The sequence below is a fragment of the Culex pipiens genome, chromosome 2 (genome assembly GCF_016801865.2).
Source record: "Culex pipiens pallens isolate TS chromosome 2, TS_CPP_V2, whole genome shotgun sequence".
Classification (NCBI taxonomy): domain Eukaryota; kingdom Metazoa; phylum Arthropoda; class Insecta; order Diptera; family Culicidae; genus Culex; species Culex pipiens.
In genome coordinates, this window is record NC_068938.1 from 145,055,946 (window position 1) to 145,074,703 (window position 18,758).

General features: G+C 45.5%; 1 protein-coding gene across 3 annotated transcripts in view; it reads right to left on the reverse strand.

Annotated features, from left to right (window-relative positions):
- LOC120420376 (dynein axonemal heavy chain 5-like) overlaps positions 1 to 18,105 on the reverse strand; it is a 19,904-nt gene extending 1,799 nt beyond the window's left edge. The window contains exons 1-12 of one of the 3 annotated variants that reach the window (XM_052707784.1): positions 17,799 to 18,105; positions 17,442 to 17,740; positions 15,853 to 17,332; positions 15,442 to 15,786; positions 15,263 to 15,382; positions 11,706 to 12,975; positions 10,031 to 10,512; positions 9,724 to 9,957; positions 6,710 to 9,581; positions 6,170 to 6,403; positions 313 to 6,109; positions 81 to 237 (exon numbers count right to left, since the gene is read on the reverse strand). In XM_052707784.1, coding sequence (XP_052563744.1) covers positions 81 to 237; positions 313 to 6,109; positions 6,170 to 6,403; positions 6,710 to 9,581; positions 9,724 to 9,957; positions 10,031 to 10,512; positions 11,706 to 12,975; positions 15,263 to 15,382; positions 15,442 to 15,786; positions 15,853 to 17,332; positions 17,442 to 17,740; positions 17,799 to 17,960 — 13,452 coding nt within the window. In that variant the 5' untranslated portion in view covers positions 17,961 to 18,105. Of the gene's footprint in view, positions 1 to 12; positions 238 to 312; positions 6,404 to 6,709; positions 9,582 to 9,723; positions 9,958 to 10,030; positions 10,513 to 11,705; positions 12,976 to 15,262; positions 15,383 to 15,441; positions 15,787 to 15,852; positions 17,333 to 17,441; positions 17,741 to 17,798 lie in introns of all 3 variants that reach the window. The other 2 variants (XM_052707785.1, XM_052707783.1) reach the window with 2 other exon arrangements.
- Between the last annotated feature and the right edge of the window lie 653 nt (positions 18,106 to 18,758).

Below are 18,758 nucleotides of genomic sequence, written 5' to 3' on the forward strand. Positions count from 1 at the left end.
ATTTACTCTTACCTTTGATTCAATCGAGCCACTATTTTATGTTTAGTTAACCTTACAAAGTTGTGTCGTTTTATATTTACCTTCTGCCATTTTTCCGGAATTCGAGCATCGTACATCGCGTCCAAGGCATGGCGCAGATAGTTACTCATGATGATCGTCCCATCGATGGCCAGCTTCAGGTCGCACAGGTTCGTGTATACCGTGTTGATGACGCGCTGCATGCGGTCAATTTCCTGTCTGAAGTTGGTTTCATAAAATTTGCGCCCCAACCCTATGGGGTTGATTCGCATTACAAATAATTAAAAAAATTACCTTAAGAAAATGTTCATGGGTAGCAGCGCTCCCATCCGGTTCAACGATTCCTTCACCTCGAACGCCACGTACTGCGGGGGCAGCTTCCGGAGCATATCGTTGGCCAGCTGGCACACGATGGACTCCCTGGTTTCACCACCACCGCCGCCGCCTTCCTTGGGCTGTACGCTCAGGATGGTGTCCAGGATGCCCTTTGCCGTGTTGATCTGGTACGTAATGTCGGCGTTGGGATGCAGTCCAAACACTTCCGGCGTGTCCGTCGGGGGCAGCTGGTTGATGTAGTCGACGTAGGTTTGGATGTTGCGCGAGTTTGGCACCCGGTAACCCTTGTAAAACTCAAAACTGGGTGTTAGCAAATGCTCCGAAAACCAAACCTGGGTGAACGTGGTCAGCAGACGTTTGTCAAAGTCATCGGTGACGCGTCCGCCGTACATAACCTCCCCCAGCATATAGCACAGGGTTTGCCAGGACACGCCCTTTTTCGGATCCATTTCATCCAGATGGTTCTGGATAAACTGCACGCTGGCGGAGAAATCGGCTGCATTGAACTCGTACGGTATGTTCCACCCAAGTGGTCCAAACTTTCTCCGCTCTTGGACGACGCAGTGCAGGAATGCCACCGTATACAGCAGCGGTGGCCACTGAGGTGCAGACGTATAGTCCAAATAGTCCTGCGTGTAGGTCTGATAACTTCGCTTCAAACTAGCGCGGATTCCTTGCGGTGGTTCATTTGTAAACTTGATCGCCATTTGAAGCAATCCAATCGGGAAGTGCTCGTGTGTCTCCGTGGTTACCCAAAGGCGGAACGTCTCAGCCACGTGCTCAGTTTCAATCAATATATCTATGATCTCGTTACAAAAAGTAAGCGATAGGTGCACATTCTGTAACAGCAGCCATCCTCCCCCAGCCATGCAATCCGTCATCAATTTCCTGGCATGGTACTCCTGGCCCTGTCCCATGGAAACTGTCTTCAGCACAATTCCCTTCGTCTTTGCCAGCGCTGAAATTTGTACAGTTGGATCCGATCCTATCGATAGGATGCACACCAACGGTGTCCTCGGCTCCGACTCCGTCCACGTCAGTTCCAAATCCAAAATGTGCATTTCTCCGTACTCCTTCCCCAAAGACACCTCTATATATCGCCTTGCTTGCGAAATTGTGCGATCTGGACTCCAAGAGCGAATCAGGAGCAACTTCCGAAACACATCCAGCTCGTTCTCGTAATCACAGGGAATCACTTCCAGCTCTGGACGTTCCGTTTCGTACCATTGTTTCCAGTCACGCTCGTTGTACTCGATCTTTTTGAGAATTCCGTGGAATGTTTTCAACTTGCTGATTTCTACCAAATTCAACCAGGTGATATCCAAAATCCAACGGAACGGTTTCGCAACAACGGCATTCAAATCCAACGATGCACCTCCCTTTACGAACGCCATGAATTCATCGTGACTTATTGTTCCCTTCTGGTAGTCAATTTTTATCGCCAGCATAAGCGTAAACAACTGTTTGTGTCTCTCATACAAACTACGGCTGGTGAAAGCCCACACCTCATACGTTAGATATCTCAATATTATACCAATCCGCTCTTCTGTAATGTTGCTTTTGGTGGATTTTGTAATAGAATTGTCAAAAATTATTAAAAATTGTTTCAAAGAATTTTGGTACATAACATTGACGTTGGACATTTCCACAATCAGGAAGTACAGTATCGATCCTCTTGCGGCAACGGCTCGGAACTCCTCGCGTGCCACCATAATCTTCTTCTCGGTAACTTCCGCAATCTTCAACTTTTGGTTCACGTCCTCCGCTGTTGTTTTCGTTTCCTGCAGTACCTCGATCAACGCTTCATCGTCTACCAGCGAACCCTCGGTGGACGTCAGACGTAGCAGCAAATTCGCCTCCAGTTCCTTCATGCTCCGTTGATTCTTCATGACGCTTTCAAACAGCTGCACCCGCTCTGCCTCCAGGTCAGCCTTTTCCATCAATATCACCCGACCAAGCAATTGATCCTCCAAACCGCGCATGGTTACGGTGAAATCAATAATCGAAGTCTTGGAACTGATTTCCGGACTGAACGGAGGGTTCGGCAGCTTCGTCGTGATGTACAACATAAATCCTGGCATCACGTCGCACTCCTTATCGCCCACCAACACCTTCTCCATCGAGCCAGATTTGATAAAGTTTTTCTCCAGCACATTGTCAATCACGGGATCCAGTTCCGTTCCCACGTCCTCAATCAACAACGGACGTCCCAGCGACAGGCTGTCTTCCAGATGTGTTCTGAAGTACTTGTGGTTCAGTGAAGTGATCTGTAGCTCGTTCTGGTCCTCCTTGCATTTGATCCAGATCTTGCCCTGGCTTTGAGGATCAATCAGCAACGGATAGCTGCTCGATTTGGTCACGATGAGTGCATTTTGTATGGACAGTTCGTCGTTCGGTAGACCCTGAAGATTCCACTCCGAAATGGTTGCAGAGTCCGTCAACATTCCGATGATACTTAGTCCTGTCGTATACGGTATGGTTCGATTTTTCAAGATGTCCATCCAGGTTTTAAACAGCGTGCCCCTGAACTCTTGGTTGTACGGGCCACAGTACGATAGGAATCCCGTTGCCAGCAGAACATCCCCAACCAGTTTGCCGAGCTGGATTTTGAATTCTTTACTTTGTTGAGTCCAACGTGCCTTCTCACCACCGAGTCCGTTGATCAGCGCCGTAGCCGCAGTCATCTTCCGCAAACAACTATTTGCCGCATCTGTCAGTCGCTGCTTCTCTGAAACGGCTGCATCGTACTGATCCTTGACCTTCTGCAAGGCATTTTCCCGTTCTGCCAGCTGATCTTCGGCAGCGGCTAAGTCATCCATCGCAATCTTGAGGCGAGCCTCCTGGAGCATTAGGTTTGATTTTAAAGGTAGTACTTCTTTGTTCACCCCATGGAAGAATGCCATGGCTTTAGTCCAAGATAGTAATCCTGCAACGTCGCCACAAACTCTTCTAGCGGTGTCCATGTTGTAGTCCTCCATCCTAAAATATGGCTGTAAATGCTCTATCATTTCGTCATTTATGGTATCTTTGGGATAGTTTTGTAACTGCAGCAAAAACGTCGTGCTAGCCATCATTTTTAGTGATTCCTGCCACGAGGGTTTCGGAGAAGGAGCGCTAGTGTCGGCAATTACTGGGTGAAGTTTTCGTTGGAACATAATTAAAACAGAATCCATGATACGCATAATTAGATGGGGTGGCCGTCCGAGCTTTCGAACGGTCGCGATGTGAGCTGGCTTGATCGTGTTCAGGGCCGCTTCGGCTTCCTCGAGCGCTGGCTTGGCGGCTTCTAGCTTTTCCTCCGCAAATCCTTTCTCCTGGGCAATGTTTTGTACCAGGGCTTCAGCTTTTTCCTTTACCACCTGTACCTGGTTCTTGAATATTTCCGCTTGCATCGCGCGCTCCGTTACCTCCACCAGCACCCGCTCCGCTTTGGCGGACGCTTCGACCAGGTCTTTCTCCATGACGGCAAGCTCAATCTTTAGTATCTCTACCGATTCGGATGCTTCGGCTAGTTTTTCCAAACCAGTGTCCATCTTCTCCGCCCCGTCGCACAACTCCTTGTGTTTCTGGGTGTAGATGTTCTTGTACCCAGCAATAAAATTCAAGTATGACTTTGGAGTGACATGTGTTGCCCGGCGGAATCTCTGATAGTAATCCGTCGACGTCATTGAAACTATATCCTGTATTGTTCCCAGAGCATGTACTAACTCATCCTTGACTTCTGGCGAGCACTCAATCGAAAAGTCGGTCAAAAAATGCCGAGCAACTGCAACCAACGCATCCTTCGGCCACGGCTGAAACCAGTCAACTGTGCAACCGCTTACCAGTGCCGGGAACCGCATAATTCTACGTCGGAAGGTTTCGCCAACTGGGGAGAAGCAGAAGACCACATGGAGATGGTGACAAACACGTTGGAGGAAGTACTCCATGACGGTTTCCTGTGTCACGTTCTTCTTTTGGTTCTCCCGCTTCATTGTTGGTGTTAGTTCTGAGACAATCTCAGTTTGCTCATCTCGATTGAAAAGGTTCGAAATCACGCCCGATGAGAGAATATTGTTCAGGTATTCGAGGAAGCTCTCCTCTTTAACATCCAGATCGGTGAACAGGAAAGTCGTTCCTTTGCCTTGAACACCACACGATCTGTACAGGAGTTTCAGATCTTCAAGAAAGTTGGCTACGTTGTAGGAGCGTGTTAAACTGATCTGGAAAGTTTTGTAGCCAGCGATAAACGAAGCTAATTTGGTTAAAGATTGCTTCCCGGAGCCACCCACGCCAACGAGCATAACGTTTCCTCTCGGATGACGGATGATTCTCGATATTTTCACCAAATGCAACATTGCATCAGGGAAGAACACTAAATCCATCCCGGTGCCTCGAATCATCTCGTTGAATTGCAGCAAAAACATTTTCAAACGGTCGCGCAGGATACTAAAGTCCGAAACAGGTTCGTAAACCTTGGGCAATTCCATATCCGTTTCCTCTCCTTCCTCTCCAGTTGGCTCTGGAGCGTCTCGCATAAAGTCTACAAACACCGGACTTGGCACGGCCATTTCCCGGTATTCTGGACCCAAATCGGTTTCCAAAACTTTGAACATCTCTTCCAAGAACCATTCCGTGTCTGACAGCGATACAAAACGATCGGCAAAAACTCGTGAGCATTCGTTCTTCCACAGCATTATGAGCACCGACTCCGACGTGATCACAGTCGACAAGGTCCCGATCATTCCCTGCCAAATCCTTGACAGATCTCTCAAGCTGAAAACGTAGTGGAACTTGGCTGGCGTAGGCAACAGATGTTCTCTGGTGTGCTGCCAAAGGACTCGAGTCAGCGGGACAAGTTTCTTCACGAGCTTGCGCACCTCAAGCGAGAATCCTCGCTTCACGTTGTAGTGTCCCTCACCAAGCGTTTTAAAGATCGTATCTATCGATGTATTATCCGGAATGTTGCAATTAAAAACACTGAACTGTCGCTTCAATCGAGCTGGTATGTCACTCCGACCACCTCCAGGCAGTCCCATCGCCCCAGCAAACTGCACGTCAATTATGTTGGTGAATTCTCCTGGTTTCTCCAAGCTGTAGAATCCTCGCATGTCCATCGTTTGTCGAACGATTTCGTTTGTTATCTGATCGCCCCACTCGTTGATCTGCGGCATGTTGATGTCGTCTATGAACACCAACAGCTTACGACCCCCACCCGGGCCAAACATGTTACCCATCCGCTTCTCGACGTAACTTTCGATGGTTTTCTGGAAATGGTACGGGCTGGTCGCAGACGAGAAATTAAACGAACGCCCCATGTGTGTATCCGTGTTCAGCTTTTTCATGAAGCTCTTCATGATTACGGTTTTGGCCGTTCCCTGCTCCCCAATCAGCAAAACAGCTTTCTCTTGCTTTACGATCACATTGATCAAATAATCAATACGCACATTGTCCACAATCGGAATCAAAATGCTCAAATAGTCCGGAGTAGAGAACTCCGGATAGACGTAGGGTACAACTAGAGTTTTCCACAACTGCCAACTGCCCATTGGTGACACGAAAAAATCGAATATCGTCGAGTCTGGTTTCTCGTCCGAGGATGGAAAATCCAGATTGCGATAATTCTTCTTGGTATGGGCATCCAACTTTAGACGGTCCGCTGAGTTGAGGTACGCTCCTATACCCCACGCCAGTGCAAATACATAAAGCCGATACAAGTGCTCCGGCGTACATGCCTCGTCCATGACCTTTGGCGCCTCATCATCGTTCACGTCATCTGGCGAATACCACGAATAATCAAGCATATATCCATGAGGATTAATTTGAACATACTCACCGTCGAGACTTCCAGTGGTCGATGCTACCGCTTCCTGCTCGTTATCGCTTAGTACTGGAACCAAACCATCTAGCAGATAAATCATCTGCTGTATGAAGTTACACTGCAGCACCTCCATCATCAGCATCAGGTTTTGCGTGGTCCAGGTGTAAATTTTGAGAAAAGTACTGTCAAACAGTTCGTTGAATACCCTCTTCTCTTGGGGGCTGCGCGTTTTCAACCATGCTTGCAAGACTGTTTAAAGAAACGGGTTAGTTAAAACTACAACTAAAAAGCAGCGAGACGTCGGTTCTGCTGAATCCAACAGTTTGGAAACAATGTGAAAAATTAGCGAATGACTGATTCTTTTGAGCAGAGATCAAGAGGCATGTTAGAACACTGCGTAAGAGCACGAATTACGCTGTGAAGCTCCTTGCTGATAGTACACTGGAAAACTTAAAAAACATACCAGTTCTATGCTGGGAACTTCTGCGTCCTTTTGATGTTCCAAACTGTTATTGGGCCTAAAGCGTGCAGAGATGATAGCGACTATTTGCTTACTTGGTTTCCAGTCCAATCCAGAAGAGCTCATGTACACCATGCCGTTGCGAGACACGGTCGCCGGTGATGCGTTGTCAATGTTGTGTGGTTCAAATATAATCTTACAGGTCGGTGCCATCGACAGTCGATCCCCGTTGGCGAGGGTAAGCGTCTTGTTGTCGTCGAGCACCGAGTTGAGGTTTTCAATCCAGATACTGTCAACGGGTCCATCGAGTACCAGCCAGGTATATTCTCCTTTCTTTGCTTTCAATGTTTTTCTCCAGAGTGCAGAGAAGATACCGTCGGTCCAATCGTTGGTAGCCACATCAAGTCGACCAAACATTTGGGCTGCAGTAATGGCCTTCGGGTTCATGCGCATCTCTTTGTGCGTAAGTCCAATGTCGGTCAGCGCCTTCATCAGGATTCTAATGCAACAGGTCTTGCCGGCCCCCGGCGGCCCTAGGGCCATAATTCCATGTCGCACCTGTTGAGTCTCGTAGAGCTGAATCAGCTTCAGCACCCACGGCGCATGGTATATGAGACCGGCCTGCTCGACCTGGTACGCAATTGCGGTTTCCAAGTCACCGTAACTGGTTTTCTCCAACGTCTGGTTGGGAAACAGATCGGACACGAGTGACATAAACAGAGGTTCATCTTCATCGATTAGCTTGGAGAGATTCATATCTCTCAACACTCTCATCACAATGGTACTTTCACTATCTTTGTGGTTGACACGTTTTGCAGCTCCCAGAGTTCGTAGAACCGAAAGGATGTTCCGCAGCCCGAAATCGTAGTGTACCTGTTTGGTAAGCTGTTCCTCGCAAAGTTTGTACAAAGTGTAGAACTTTCGCGCCAGTGTGATGTTCTCCAGGAAACCGCAGGATGCTAATTTTACACGGATAATGATCTGTCGGTCTGGTACCATCATGGCAACAGTTCGGAACTGGATTTTTAAATTTTCAGGCAATTCCTTTCGACCGGCATATCCGGGATTCATGGTGATGAAAACACCAAACTCCATGTTCATCTCGATATCATCTCCGTCCGTGAAAATGAAGCGCTTCTTCTTCTCCTTCCTGGCGGTTAGAATAACCGCCACTTGCTGGGCCGCAACAGACAGCACCGGCAGCTCAATACGGTTGAACTCGTCAAAACATCCCCACGAACCTGACTGGGCCAGTCCTTTATATATCCTTCCCAAGCCACGATAATCCATTTGATCTGAGCAATTGAAGACTACGACGTATTTGGCCAGCGTTTTGCCCATATCTTTGACAGTTTCGGTCTTGCCCGTGCCGGCAGGTCCACATGGACTTCCACCCATGCTCAATGCCAGTGCCTGTGCCAGCGTTATGTAGCATCTATCCGTGAGCGGCGTGATAACCAGCCGATCTGTGCATCCCAAGTATTCATTCTGGTAGACGAACGTTACGTCGGTGATGTTGATCCATGTCTTGTCTACGTCTTCTTTGAAGTAAAAGCGACACTGCTTCAACCATTCAAAATCGTTGGACGATCGGATGTTCATTCTGCACAGTATATCAAAGATGTCCCGCTGGTGAACGTGAATCGTAATTAGCGTTTCAAACTTGGTTCTCTCAATCTTGAGCAGGTCTCTGGTTGTCTGATCAATCAGCGTGTTCAAAAGTTCCAGGAACTTGTTGTTCGTCTCAGACATGACTTTCTTTTCGTGACGCGCCTGCATTAGAGCCATTTCAGCATCTCTGGTCCATATCATTTGGATGCCCAGCAAACCAACTTGTGCCGGCAGCTTCTCCAGGAACGATAGCAGGGTAAAGTTGGGATCATTCATCAATGCGTACGCCTGGCGTATGATGGAATGCAGCGATTGCTGCATTGACTGCAGTAAAGACGTGAGCCACGTTTCGACTGAACCTTCTGCTCGAATTGCTCGATCCAGCGGAATCTGCTCGCCTTCTGAGGAAGTAATAGCCATCATTTTGTTGTACTCGATGTCGTGGAATTTCACAAAACGCGTGTTGTCGAATATTGACAGTAAGTGGTTCTGTATGGTGTGGGAGTCGGATGCTTGTCCGAGAATCTCCAACAGTGCAGGATCGGAAACGAAGAAAAATCGCGGAAACATCATTCGTTTTTTCTCCAGGTAACCACTCAGAGATTTCTGACACAGTTCTAGCTGTTCTTGTAGATGTGGGAGAAGTTGCTTCAGCAAATCGTCTCCAACGCAGCACGCAACCACGCCTGGGGTTTCGTGAGCTCGTTGCATAATCTTCTGCCACGACTTGTCGATCTTGGAAAATCTCTTTGCCTCTTTCGGCAGCTGCTTGGCAATGTCACCTCCGACGAATACGGCCTCCAAGTAAACCCACATGTTCTGCACCAGCAGCCATCGTTCCAAGATGTCGTTCGAGTTGGACAAATCGTAGACCCACTGCTGGATCTGCTTACGGAACGGTGCGTTGTATCGATTCGATAGCAGGGAGCTCAGCACCATCAGGCTGTCCTCCAGCTGTCCAATGGTCTCTGCCGTCGTGTCACCACGTAACAACAACTCGCCTCTGTTGTTGAACGTCATAAAGCTAAGCTCGTGGGCAGACCATTCGTTCGTAACTTGCTTCAGTTTCGCTTCAATATCTTTCTCTTTCATTGCCGAGATGCAAATGTCTTCGATGTCCTCCTTGTGCTTCAGCAGGGGCGCTTCCAGAATGTGCTTCAGCGTAAAACCTTCGCTGTCAAACTCGAAAGTGTACTTTGTCACCTCCATGATTCTCTGCCAATGACGTGGTTTCATCGCTCGATTTGCCATAAGCTCAAGCAATGGACACATGTCATTGAAGTCATCAATTGTTCGTTTGAGGGCGTAAAAGGCGGGCCACTCCTTGAGGCCCTTTGGTAGCTTCCGGCAACGATTCTGAAAATCAAATACAGAGTGCATTAAGTCGACGTTTATTAACATTTTTTGTTTGTTTCTAGTGTGAACTTGAACTATATCCGACATGCGCAGAGATACCGACTTATAGAATAGCGAGATAATTAAGAATCAACTGTGTTACCTGGAATTCCATCAACTCGTTGTTTATCTCTTCGATGTCGACATCACTCCAAGGAATATCATAGTAGCTGCTGACCCGATCAATGACATCGTTGTAAAGCTTGTACAACTTCTGTAGCAAGTTCAGCTCCTTCTTGATCTGGCCAAGTTCAGGATAGTCTGATTGAGGCAAACCAAACAATTCCTCGCCACTCTGATAAGTCTGGAGCTTTCTCCACATTCCATCGAAGCGATTCTGGAAAATGTAGGAGGGGGGGAAAAAACGTTCCACTTTCAATGTTGTCAGAGCTAAACCGCAGGTAACCCACTTGGAAGAGCAACAGTTTGTCGGAAGCTTCGCGGGGCGTTAGCCCCGGTTCCATTGGACCAGCAACCCTGTACTCGGAAACGTAGTCCAACTTGTCCTGTTTGAACTTCTCCAAGTTGGCTCGAAGGTCGCTCTGAAAATCTGGCTGCATCTCGAGAAGTTTACAGTGCACCTCTTTGGCGCGGGACTGCAAACGCACCCAAGTGTAGCGCAGATTATCAACCTGGTCCATCTGTTCGCGATCGACCTGGATTTCGTACTTGTGCATCATATTGAACGCGTCTTCGATTGGTTCGATCTTCAGCTCCATGTCAACCTCTTGCTCGCGGATCTTGCTCAGTGTGTCCATCACGGTGCGCACATCGTCCAGGTCGCGAATCTGCCGGTCTAGCTTACGGTCCATTTCGTTGATCACCGCGTACACGTAGTCCATCTCACGTTTGTACTTTTTCTTCATCGCCTGCCCTAGCTTATGAGTACAGGCTGAAAGTTTAAAAGTTACGTTTAAAGAGATAATTTTCGAAAATCTTCAAAGCATTTCCTGCATGGCCTTGCTTAGAAATTTTCAACAATTTCACACAAATATTAAAGAATATGAAAATTTTAAAGCCAAAATGCTCTGAATTGGAAAGAGCTTAAAAAAACAGGTAGAAAATTAATGTAAGCTTCAGGTTTAATATTCTGTTAATTTCTCATCGCGTACTGTAAGGATTAGCTCCCTGAATACGTTCCCAGCGATATTTTTTTTTTAATTGTCGGCCTTAAAAAAAGATTTTTGAACATATACACAAAGAATCACCGTGTCATTCCATATTTTGCATTTCAAAATGCCCGGCGGCTCCACCAAATTGCCATGAAAACCCATTTTGTTTTCCTGTCATTTCAGGGGGGCCCACCTATAGCATTTTGAATTTGTGGCAAAATAATAAAAAAGTTTAAAAAATGTTGATAGAAAATTGAATTATTTTTTAAAATAAATTGAATAATTAAAATAAATTTATCTCCGGGAAACCTTTGAATGTTTTTGGCATCCTTCAAAAATATTTTAATAATTTATTAAAAATATCCAACATTAAAACTTCTTAGTATTTTTCACAACTTTTAAAAATGCCCTAAGTGGGCCCCCTGTGCCAACTAAAATGACGTGCGTTTTGGCAGACAAACAAAATGGTTGTTAGAGCAATTTGGTGGAGCCGCCGGGTATTTTAAAAAGCAAAATATGGAACATCACGGTCGTTCATTGATTTTATTTAAAAAATCAAGTCCATTTGAAGCCGAAAATTTGTCGATGAGAGCGTGTTCAGGGAACCCAAATCTTATAGAAGAGGAATGGCATTTAATTCCAACGTGCACCTAATGTTGGCATTAGGCATCAGCACTTTGGCGTTCAGTTGCAGCTTTCAAAAAAGCGTTTTCACCCCTTATCAAACAATAAATAGCTTAATGAGATGTGAGCAGGCTAGTTTCTACAAAAAACTATTTTAAATAATTTGTTTAAACAGTGAGAGTTTTAAAGCAATTAGGACGCGTCCTTAACCTGCCAAACAAACGAAAGTTTTTCCCTATGTGATGAGAAATCAACAAGAAAATGAACTCAGAAAAATGTCTAGTTGTGTTATTAGAGGAATTTTGCCACTTTTGGTTTCATGTAAAGTTGCTGTATACTTAGTACTTACACTTAATTTCAATAGTCAACCCAAACTTCAACTTTTCCGTTGAAAGCGCAATACTTTGGCCAAAGTATTGCATATCCGGTTCGACCGTCAAATTAACGTCCAGTTCTACCAAGCGACGCAATGTACTCTCGAACTCCAGCAACGTGTTCTCCAGAAGTTGTCTTATAGTTTTGTCATTCTTCCACAAAAAGTGATACGGTTTCCATTTTTCCACAAACATTTGCAGCTCAGGTTTCATGTTCCGGATACAGCTGGATAGTAGCGACAGTGTCTTGACCACCTCCTTGTTGTCCATGACGTAGCTGTAGAAACTCTTGGTCATGTGGACCATTTTTTGCTTCTCCTCCGATTTGAGCCGATACATTTTGCGTCGCCGCGACTTCTCATCCAGAGCAGCAGCGTTAGCTTTGGCTAACTTAGCTGCAGTGGCTGCCGAAGCCAGAGCGGCAGCCGAAGGCCTTGGTTTATCGTCAATATCCTTTCCGGTGTTCCACTGGGCAACCCCCTTGGACACACCGGTAATCTGTTTGCCGGCAATAGACAACGCTTCCTGCAGCTCCTCTAAGTTCGGTCTAATCGTCACGTTTGGAATCATCAGCAGTGATTGCAGTATAAAGATCGGTTTCCTCGGGAGGTCCTCTCCCTCCACCTCAATAAACCTGCGTCGCAGACAATCCAACGAAGTTCGGGTCACTCGTATCAGGACATCGATCACCTTTCGACTATAGTACCGTCGCATCTCCGACACCGCGTTGAACACCATGTCTTGCATCCCTTTCGGTAGACCTCCCCCATGGTGCGACAGCAGCTGCAAAGGATTCTCGAAACAGGACCACAAAATGCTCCAATCCTGCTGCTGACCATTCCCGTCATCGTTATCCGCCTCCGGTGTAGGGGTTGACTTCTCCGACGGTTTCTTGTCTTCGTCCACGAAAAAGTCATTCTCGGCTCCGACCATTCGCTTGAAAATTTGCGACGCGCGATGCACCAAATCCAACACTTCCTCGACGGCTTCCTCCACCATTTGACTTTTGCGATTTAGCTCGGTGGCAGCCTGGCGACAAGTTTCCTCCGTGTAGTCCAGAAACTCCTCCACGGTCCACATTTCGTCGTCGTTGGGCAACGATTGCAGCTGGATGTCCTGCATCGATGTCAGCACGTGCAGGATCCGGTTGGAGTATATGTCGTGTACACGAGCCACCAGCACGTCGAACGTTTCAATTGCCTCCTTGCAGTTATCGAAGAACTCGATCCATCTCGGACTGGTCCACTAAAAACAAGGGAACATGAAGCGGAAGTTTAATCTAGGAAAAGCACGTGGACTAAAACACCTAGCAGGGCTGTGAAGCAGAGATGAAACGAGCCCTGTCGGGTAAACACTTTACTTGCTCTGTATTTAAAGAACATCTGATTATTGGTTTTGGTTTTGGTTTTGGTTTTGGTTTTGGTTTTGGTTTTGGTTTTGGTTTTGGTTTTGGTTTTGGTTTTGGTTTTGGTTTTGGTTTTGGTTTTGGTTTTGGTTTTGGTTTTGGTTTTGGTTTTGGTTTTGGTTTTGGTTTTGGTTTTGGTTTTGGTTTTGGTTTTGGTTTTGGTTTTGGTTTTGGTTTTGGTTTTGGTTTTGGTTTTGGTTTTGGTTTTGGTTTTGGTTTTGGTTTTGGTTTTGGTTTTGGTTTTGGTTTTGGTTTTGGTTTTGGTTTTGGTTTTGGTTTTGGTTTTGGTTTTGGTTTTGGTTTTGGTTTTGGTTTTGGTTTTGGTTTTGGTTTTGGTTTTGGTTTTGGTTTTGGTTTTGGTTTTGGTTTTGGTTTTGGTTTTGGTTTTGGTTTTGGTTTTGGTTTTGGTTTTGGTTTTGGTTTTGGTTTTGGTTTTGGTTTTGGTTTTGGTTTTGGTTTTGGTTTTGGTTTTGGTTTTGGTTTTGGTTTTGGTTTTGGTTTTGGTTTTGGTTTTGGTTTTGGTTTTGGTTTTGGTTTTGGTTTTGGTTTTGGTTTTGGTTTTGGTTTTGGTTTTGGTTTTGGTTTTGGTTTTGGTTTTGGTTTTGGTTTTGGTTTTGGTTTTGGTTTTGGTTTTGGTTTTGGTTTTGGTTTTGGTTTTGGTTTTGGTTTTGGTTTTGGTTTTGGTTTTGGTTTTGGTTTTGGTTTTGGTTTTGGTTTTGGTTTTGGTTTTGGTTTTGGTTTTGGTTTTGGTTTTGGTTTTGGTTTTGGTTTTGGTTTTGGTTTTGGTTTTGGTTTTGGTTTTGGTTTTGGTTTTGGTTTTGGTTTTGGTTTTGGTTTTGGTTTTGGTTTTGGTTTTGGTTTTGGTTTTGGTTTTGGTTTTGGTTTTGGTTTTGGTTTTGGTTTTGGTTTTGGTTTTGGTTTTGGTTTTGGTTTTGGTTTTGGTTTTGGTTTTGGTTTTGGTTTTGGTTTTGGTTTTGGTTTTGGTTTTGGTTTTGGTTTTGGTTTTGGTTTTGGTTTTGGTTTTGGTTTTGGTTTTGGTTTTGGTTTTGGTTTTGGTTTTGGTTTTGGTTTTGGTTTTGGTTTTGGTTTTGGTTTTGGTTTTGGTTTTGGTTTTGGTTTTGGTTTTGGTTTTGGTTTTGGTTTTGGTTTTGGTTTTGGTTTTGGTTTTGGTTTTGGTTTTGGTTTTGGTTTTGGTTTTGGTTTTGGTTTTGGTTTTGGTTTTGGTTTTGGTTTTGGTTTTGGTTTTGGTTTTGGTTTTGGTTTTGGTTTTGGTTTTGGTTTTGGTTTTGGTTTTGGTTTTGGTTTTGGTTTTGGTTTTGGTTTTGGTTTTGGTTTTGGTTTTGGTTTTGGTTTTGGTTTTGGTTTTGGTTTTGGTTTTGGTTTTGGTTTTGGTTTTGGTTTTGGTTTTGGTTTTGGTTTTGGTTTTGGTTTTGGTTTTGGTTTTGGTTTTGGTTTTGGTTTTGGTTTTGGTTTTGGTTTTGGTTTTGGTTTTGGTTTTGGTTTTTGTTTTTGTTTTTGTTTTTGTTTTTGTTTTTGTTCTTTTTTGCCGGTTATGCCAGGAAACTTTTCATAGAAATATGTACTTTTTTTATTTAAAAGTTGTGTACAAATGACATGAACTGGTATTTAGCTGCTACACAAGTGCGCTTAATGAATCAAGAGCTCGTCCGATTCTTGAAATTGCGTGGGGTCCAGTGCATTCTTGTCTGACCAAAAAAGACTTTGAAAATAGTTTTGGTAAAATGCCTTTAAAAGGAATAGGCAAATATTTTTAGAAAAGTCAAATTAATTAGAAATTTTTATTAAAAGCTGCTCTACTGATTGGTGTACCTGTTTTTTGTAAATTTCAAGGAACACTCCGGATCATCGAGCATCTTCGAGACATAACCGCTTAGAGTGATGGGAATGGGTATATTTCCCCTAAACAGTATTTATTTCACCGACAGAGCTAGATGCATGTCTGCTGTAAACTCAAATCAGGGTCAACAAATTATCGAAACCATCTTGGGCAAATTGGGACAGATCTTTTAACAGACGCAGAGCAACAAATAGTAACACAAAATTGATTTCGATCATTCCCTGAACCCGGAGTCGGACTCCACAGCCCCGCAAGTAAGGCTAACTTACGTTGATGGACTTGAGTCCGGGTTTCATCATAGCCGTCAGTCGAACCAACTGAGGCAGCAGCAGCGGTCGCACTTCTAGCTTTACCTTCTTTATGGTGTTCAAAAACATCTTGATAAGGCTCTGCAAGGATAATGCTGTTTTGTACACTCAGTGGATGAAACTCAATGACCGTGACTTACGTTGAGAGAATCTTGAATGGTATTGAAATGGTTTTGTTTACACAGTAACGTGGCGGCCACGATGGGCAGATCGATCTTCATTTTGGCCATACATTTGCTTTCCCGGATGAGCAACGGAATGGTGGGATGCAAGTTGACTACGAGCCTGTCCCCCTGCAGTGCCAGGATAGGCTGCACCAGACAAGCATCCGCCACGCTAACATCCTGGCTGAGCCAAATTTGCGTCATTTCTTGCTCATACTCTGTTAGTATTATCTTTGCCGAGCCAAATCGATTCTCGATGTCTTTGGTCGATGGGAGGGCCGCCAGCACTGGGTGTGTCGTGACGGTGGTTACCAGCTCAACCTAGATGGAACGATAGAAAAGTAAGGTGAAACAAGAACTCTTTTGAGGTGCAAGCAAGTTCTGTACCAGATGGTACTCCAGTGAGCGACACCACTTGATACGTCCAGCGATTGGAGGGAAGTTACGCGGCAGCGGGGGATCATCTCGCTGCTTGCGGAATAGCTTCAGGATACGGTCGATTTCCTTCTCGCAATACTTGGACACTCGTTGGTACTTTTCGTCCATCGTGCTCAGCGGGATCTTTTCGCTGACTTTCTCGAATCGCACCAGAAAGCGAATTCCCTGCGGGGTCTCCCAGACGCTGTCAAAGTTGTGTTCGATCATCGACGCTATGGTCTCCTTTAGGGTGTCCGTTTTCTGCATGAACACTTGGAAATCGTTGTTGAAGTCCAGGTTGCGTTGGTCCAGATAGTCATATTTTTTCATGATAATTTCGACTCGGGCTTCGTCAAAGGTGTTCATTGCATCTTCAAGGGCCTCGCCTAGAAGCAGACCCTCCAGGCGTCTCTCGAACAGGTGGTTGTAGTCGTCAATCAGACTAAACATGGAGATAATCTTCGACAGGCGGTCGCAGAAGGTGTCAAACTTTCCAAATACGTAATTCTCGGAGAAGGCAAACGGTATCTGATCGGGTAGGAATGGTTGCGACTTGACGGCGTGGTACGTTTCTCGATAGATGTGGTTGAGCTTCAAACAGTTGGTAAGTTTGGTGCGTACCAGGTCCCGATCCTGGGTCCAGATGGTTTCCTTGCCTCGGCATGTGATATAAGACTTGCAGGTTTCAATCATCTGATTGGTAATTTTTACCATCAGAGTGGACGTGCGCTCAGAAGTGTTGTAGAATTGCGACACGCTATAAATCAATCGAACAGTTTGGAGAAGACTAACGATCGACTCCTTCATATTGACCGGATCGTCCAGATATAGCGAATGACAGCAAGCCTCCATGGCTTGGATAAATTTGGAATTATCACGGGCTTCATTGTAGCAAAAGGTAATTTTTTTGTCGGTCTCTTTCCATTGCTTCAACACTTTTGAGCCCGACTGCGACAAGCAGTACAACGTCCACTGAACCTCGCGTTCCTGCAAGTGCGACAGCAGCTGGGAAAACTGCGCTCCGCGACGCTTCCAGTACTCCAGCTCGTCCTGGGGTCCGCTGGAGTCATTCTCCCGCCGGAGCTGCTCGCTCTCCATCAGGATTTTGGCGATGCCCTTGATCCAGTTGTTGACGCGCTCCTCCAGCTCGGCGCAGATGGACGCACTCTTGGACATCTCGCGCACCTCGGCCAGGGTGTCGACGCGGCACACGATGTTCTTCCCATCATCAAACACGTTAAAATGATTGCAGACCTGCTCGCAAACGCGCAGGGCACTGCAAAATGAGCGCAATCCCGGAAGCAACTGAGACTTGATCAGATTGCAGCTCATGTCTTCATCTTCGGATTCGATGTTGGGATAGGCCAGAGCTTGCATGAACACAAACTCGACGATACGCTCGATTGACGTCACGAGGCCCACCCTGTTGGCGTCGATGTAGCCGCAGTACCTGGAGGTATTGATTACATTAAGAAGTATTTTTTAAAGTTCAAAGTTCATTTTCTTGCCCTAAATTTGTAATCCAAACCCACCATCCTCCATCACAAAAAAAAACTCACAAATCCTTGTGGAAGCCCTCCTCGGGCAACTGTTTCTGGATGTTGATGCGAAACATGTAGATGCAGATTCCGGTGAAGGCGCAGCTCCACCCGTCCGTGATGAACAGCTTGTGGGGCCGGTTGTGGGCGCCCCCCGACGCGCCCTGCGGGGTTTTCGAAGAACTGGACGCCCCCGCCCGGGACGGTCCCGGCTTGTTGATGTCCCGTTCGGCCGGCATGTCCACCTCGTCTACCTCCTGGTAGAACCACATCAGCTTGTTGCGCATGTTCGGCAGGAACAGCTGGTTGATCTCGTCCAGCTGAGATCGAACGATGTTCATGTATCTGCAGCGAACCTTCCATAAAATCCGTACTCACCATGTTCCCCTCGAAGATGTGGTCCATGATCTGATGGCGGGGCAGCCCGGTGGCGTCCATCAGCAGCTGGAACGTAAACTCCAGCCGGGGATCCATCTCACCCCGGCGGGCCTTCCGCTCGCATTCTTCCCGGCGGCGCTGCGAGTCGGGTGATTCCGTCATGGCGGCGGCGGCAAGTTTCAAAAACAAGTTTTCGCGCGTATTTCAAGAATCAAAAAGACCGCACGTCGTGAGGCGGAATGGTTTCGTTATTTTAGAAAATGTTTGTTTTCACGTGATCACACGACGGATGCAAAAAAGATGAAAAAAGGGGTAAAAGTTCAAAAAAACGTTTAAACTTCCACGTGCAGAATCGGCAAAGTCAGCGGCAGTTTAATGATTTTCTGATTGTTTATTTTTGTACACTATTTACAAAGCACTTTTTGGGCGGTTTTGGTCCATTACTAACTTGTGTAACTATGTTCAGCTTTTCACATGCGCTCTTTGAATGCTTCTGTTCGTGTGGCATTTAGCTGAAATAAACGATTACGGTTGCGTTGTACAAAAAGGATGCAAATGAAATTCAATCCAAAAAATTGAAACCTAATTGATGCCAAAAACAATTCATGCAAAAACTAGTTTCAAACTGTAGGAAAAAAAACAGTTGACGATTAAAAATCTTGATCTAACGAAACACTCTGAAAGGAGAAAGTTTGAAATCAATAGTCAATAGAAGCGCTCACACAGTGCTACCTAACATAATTGTGATTATTTAAACGCTTAATTTTAAAAATCTAACACATTTTATTCAAATCTGATTCAAATTTGTCAAATGTGTCGACTCAACTGGTTATGCTAGTAGTATGTACATATCAAAATTCCACTAAAAAAAAGGATTCAAACATTCCTAATGTACACATTCAAAATTCAACCGTTTTTTAGGTCAGCAACAAAACTTTTTCAAAATATTTTAAGAACGTC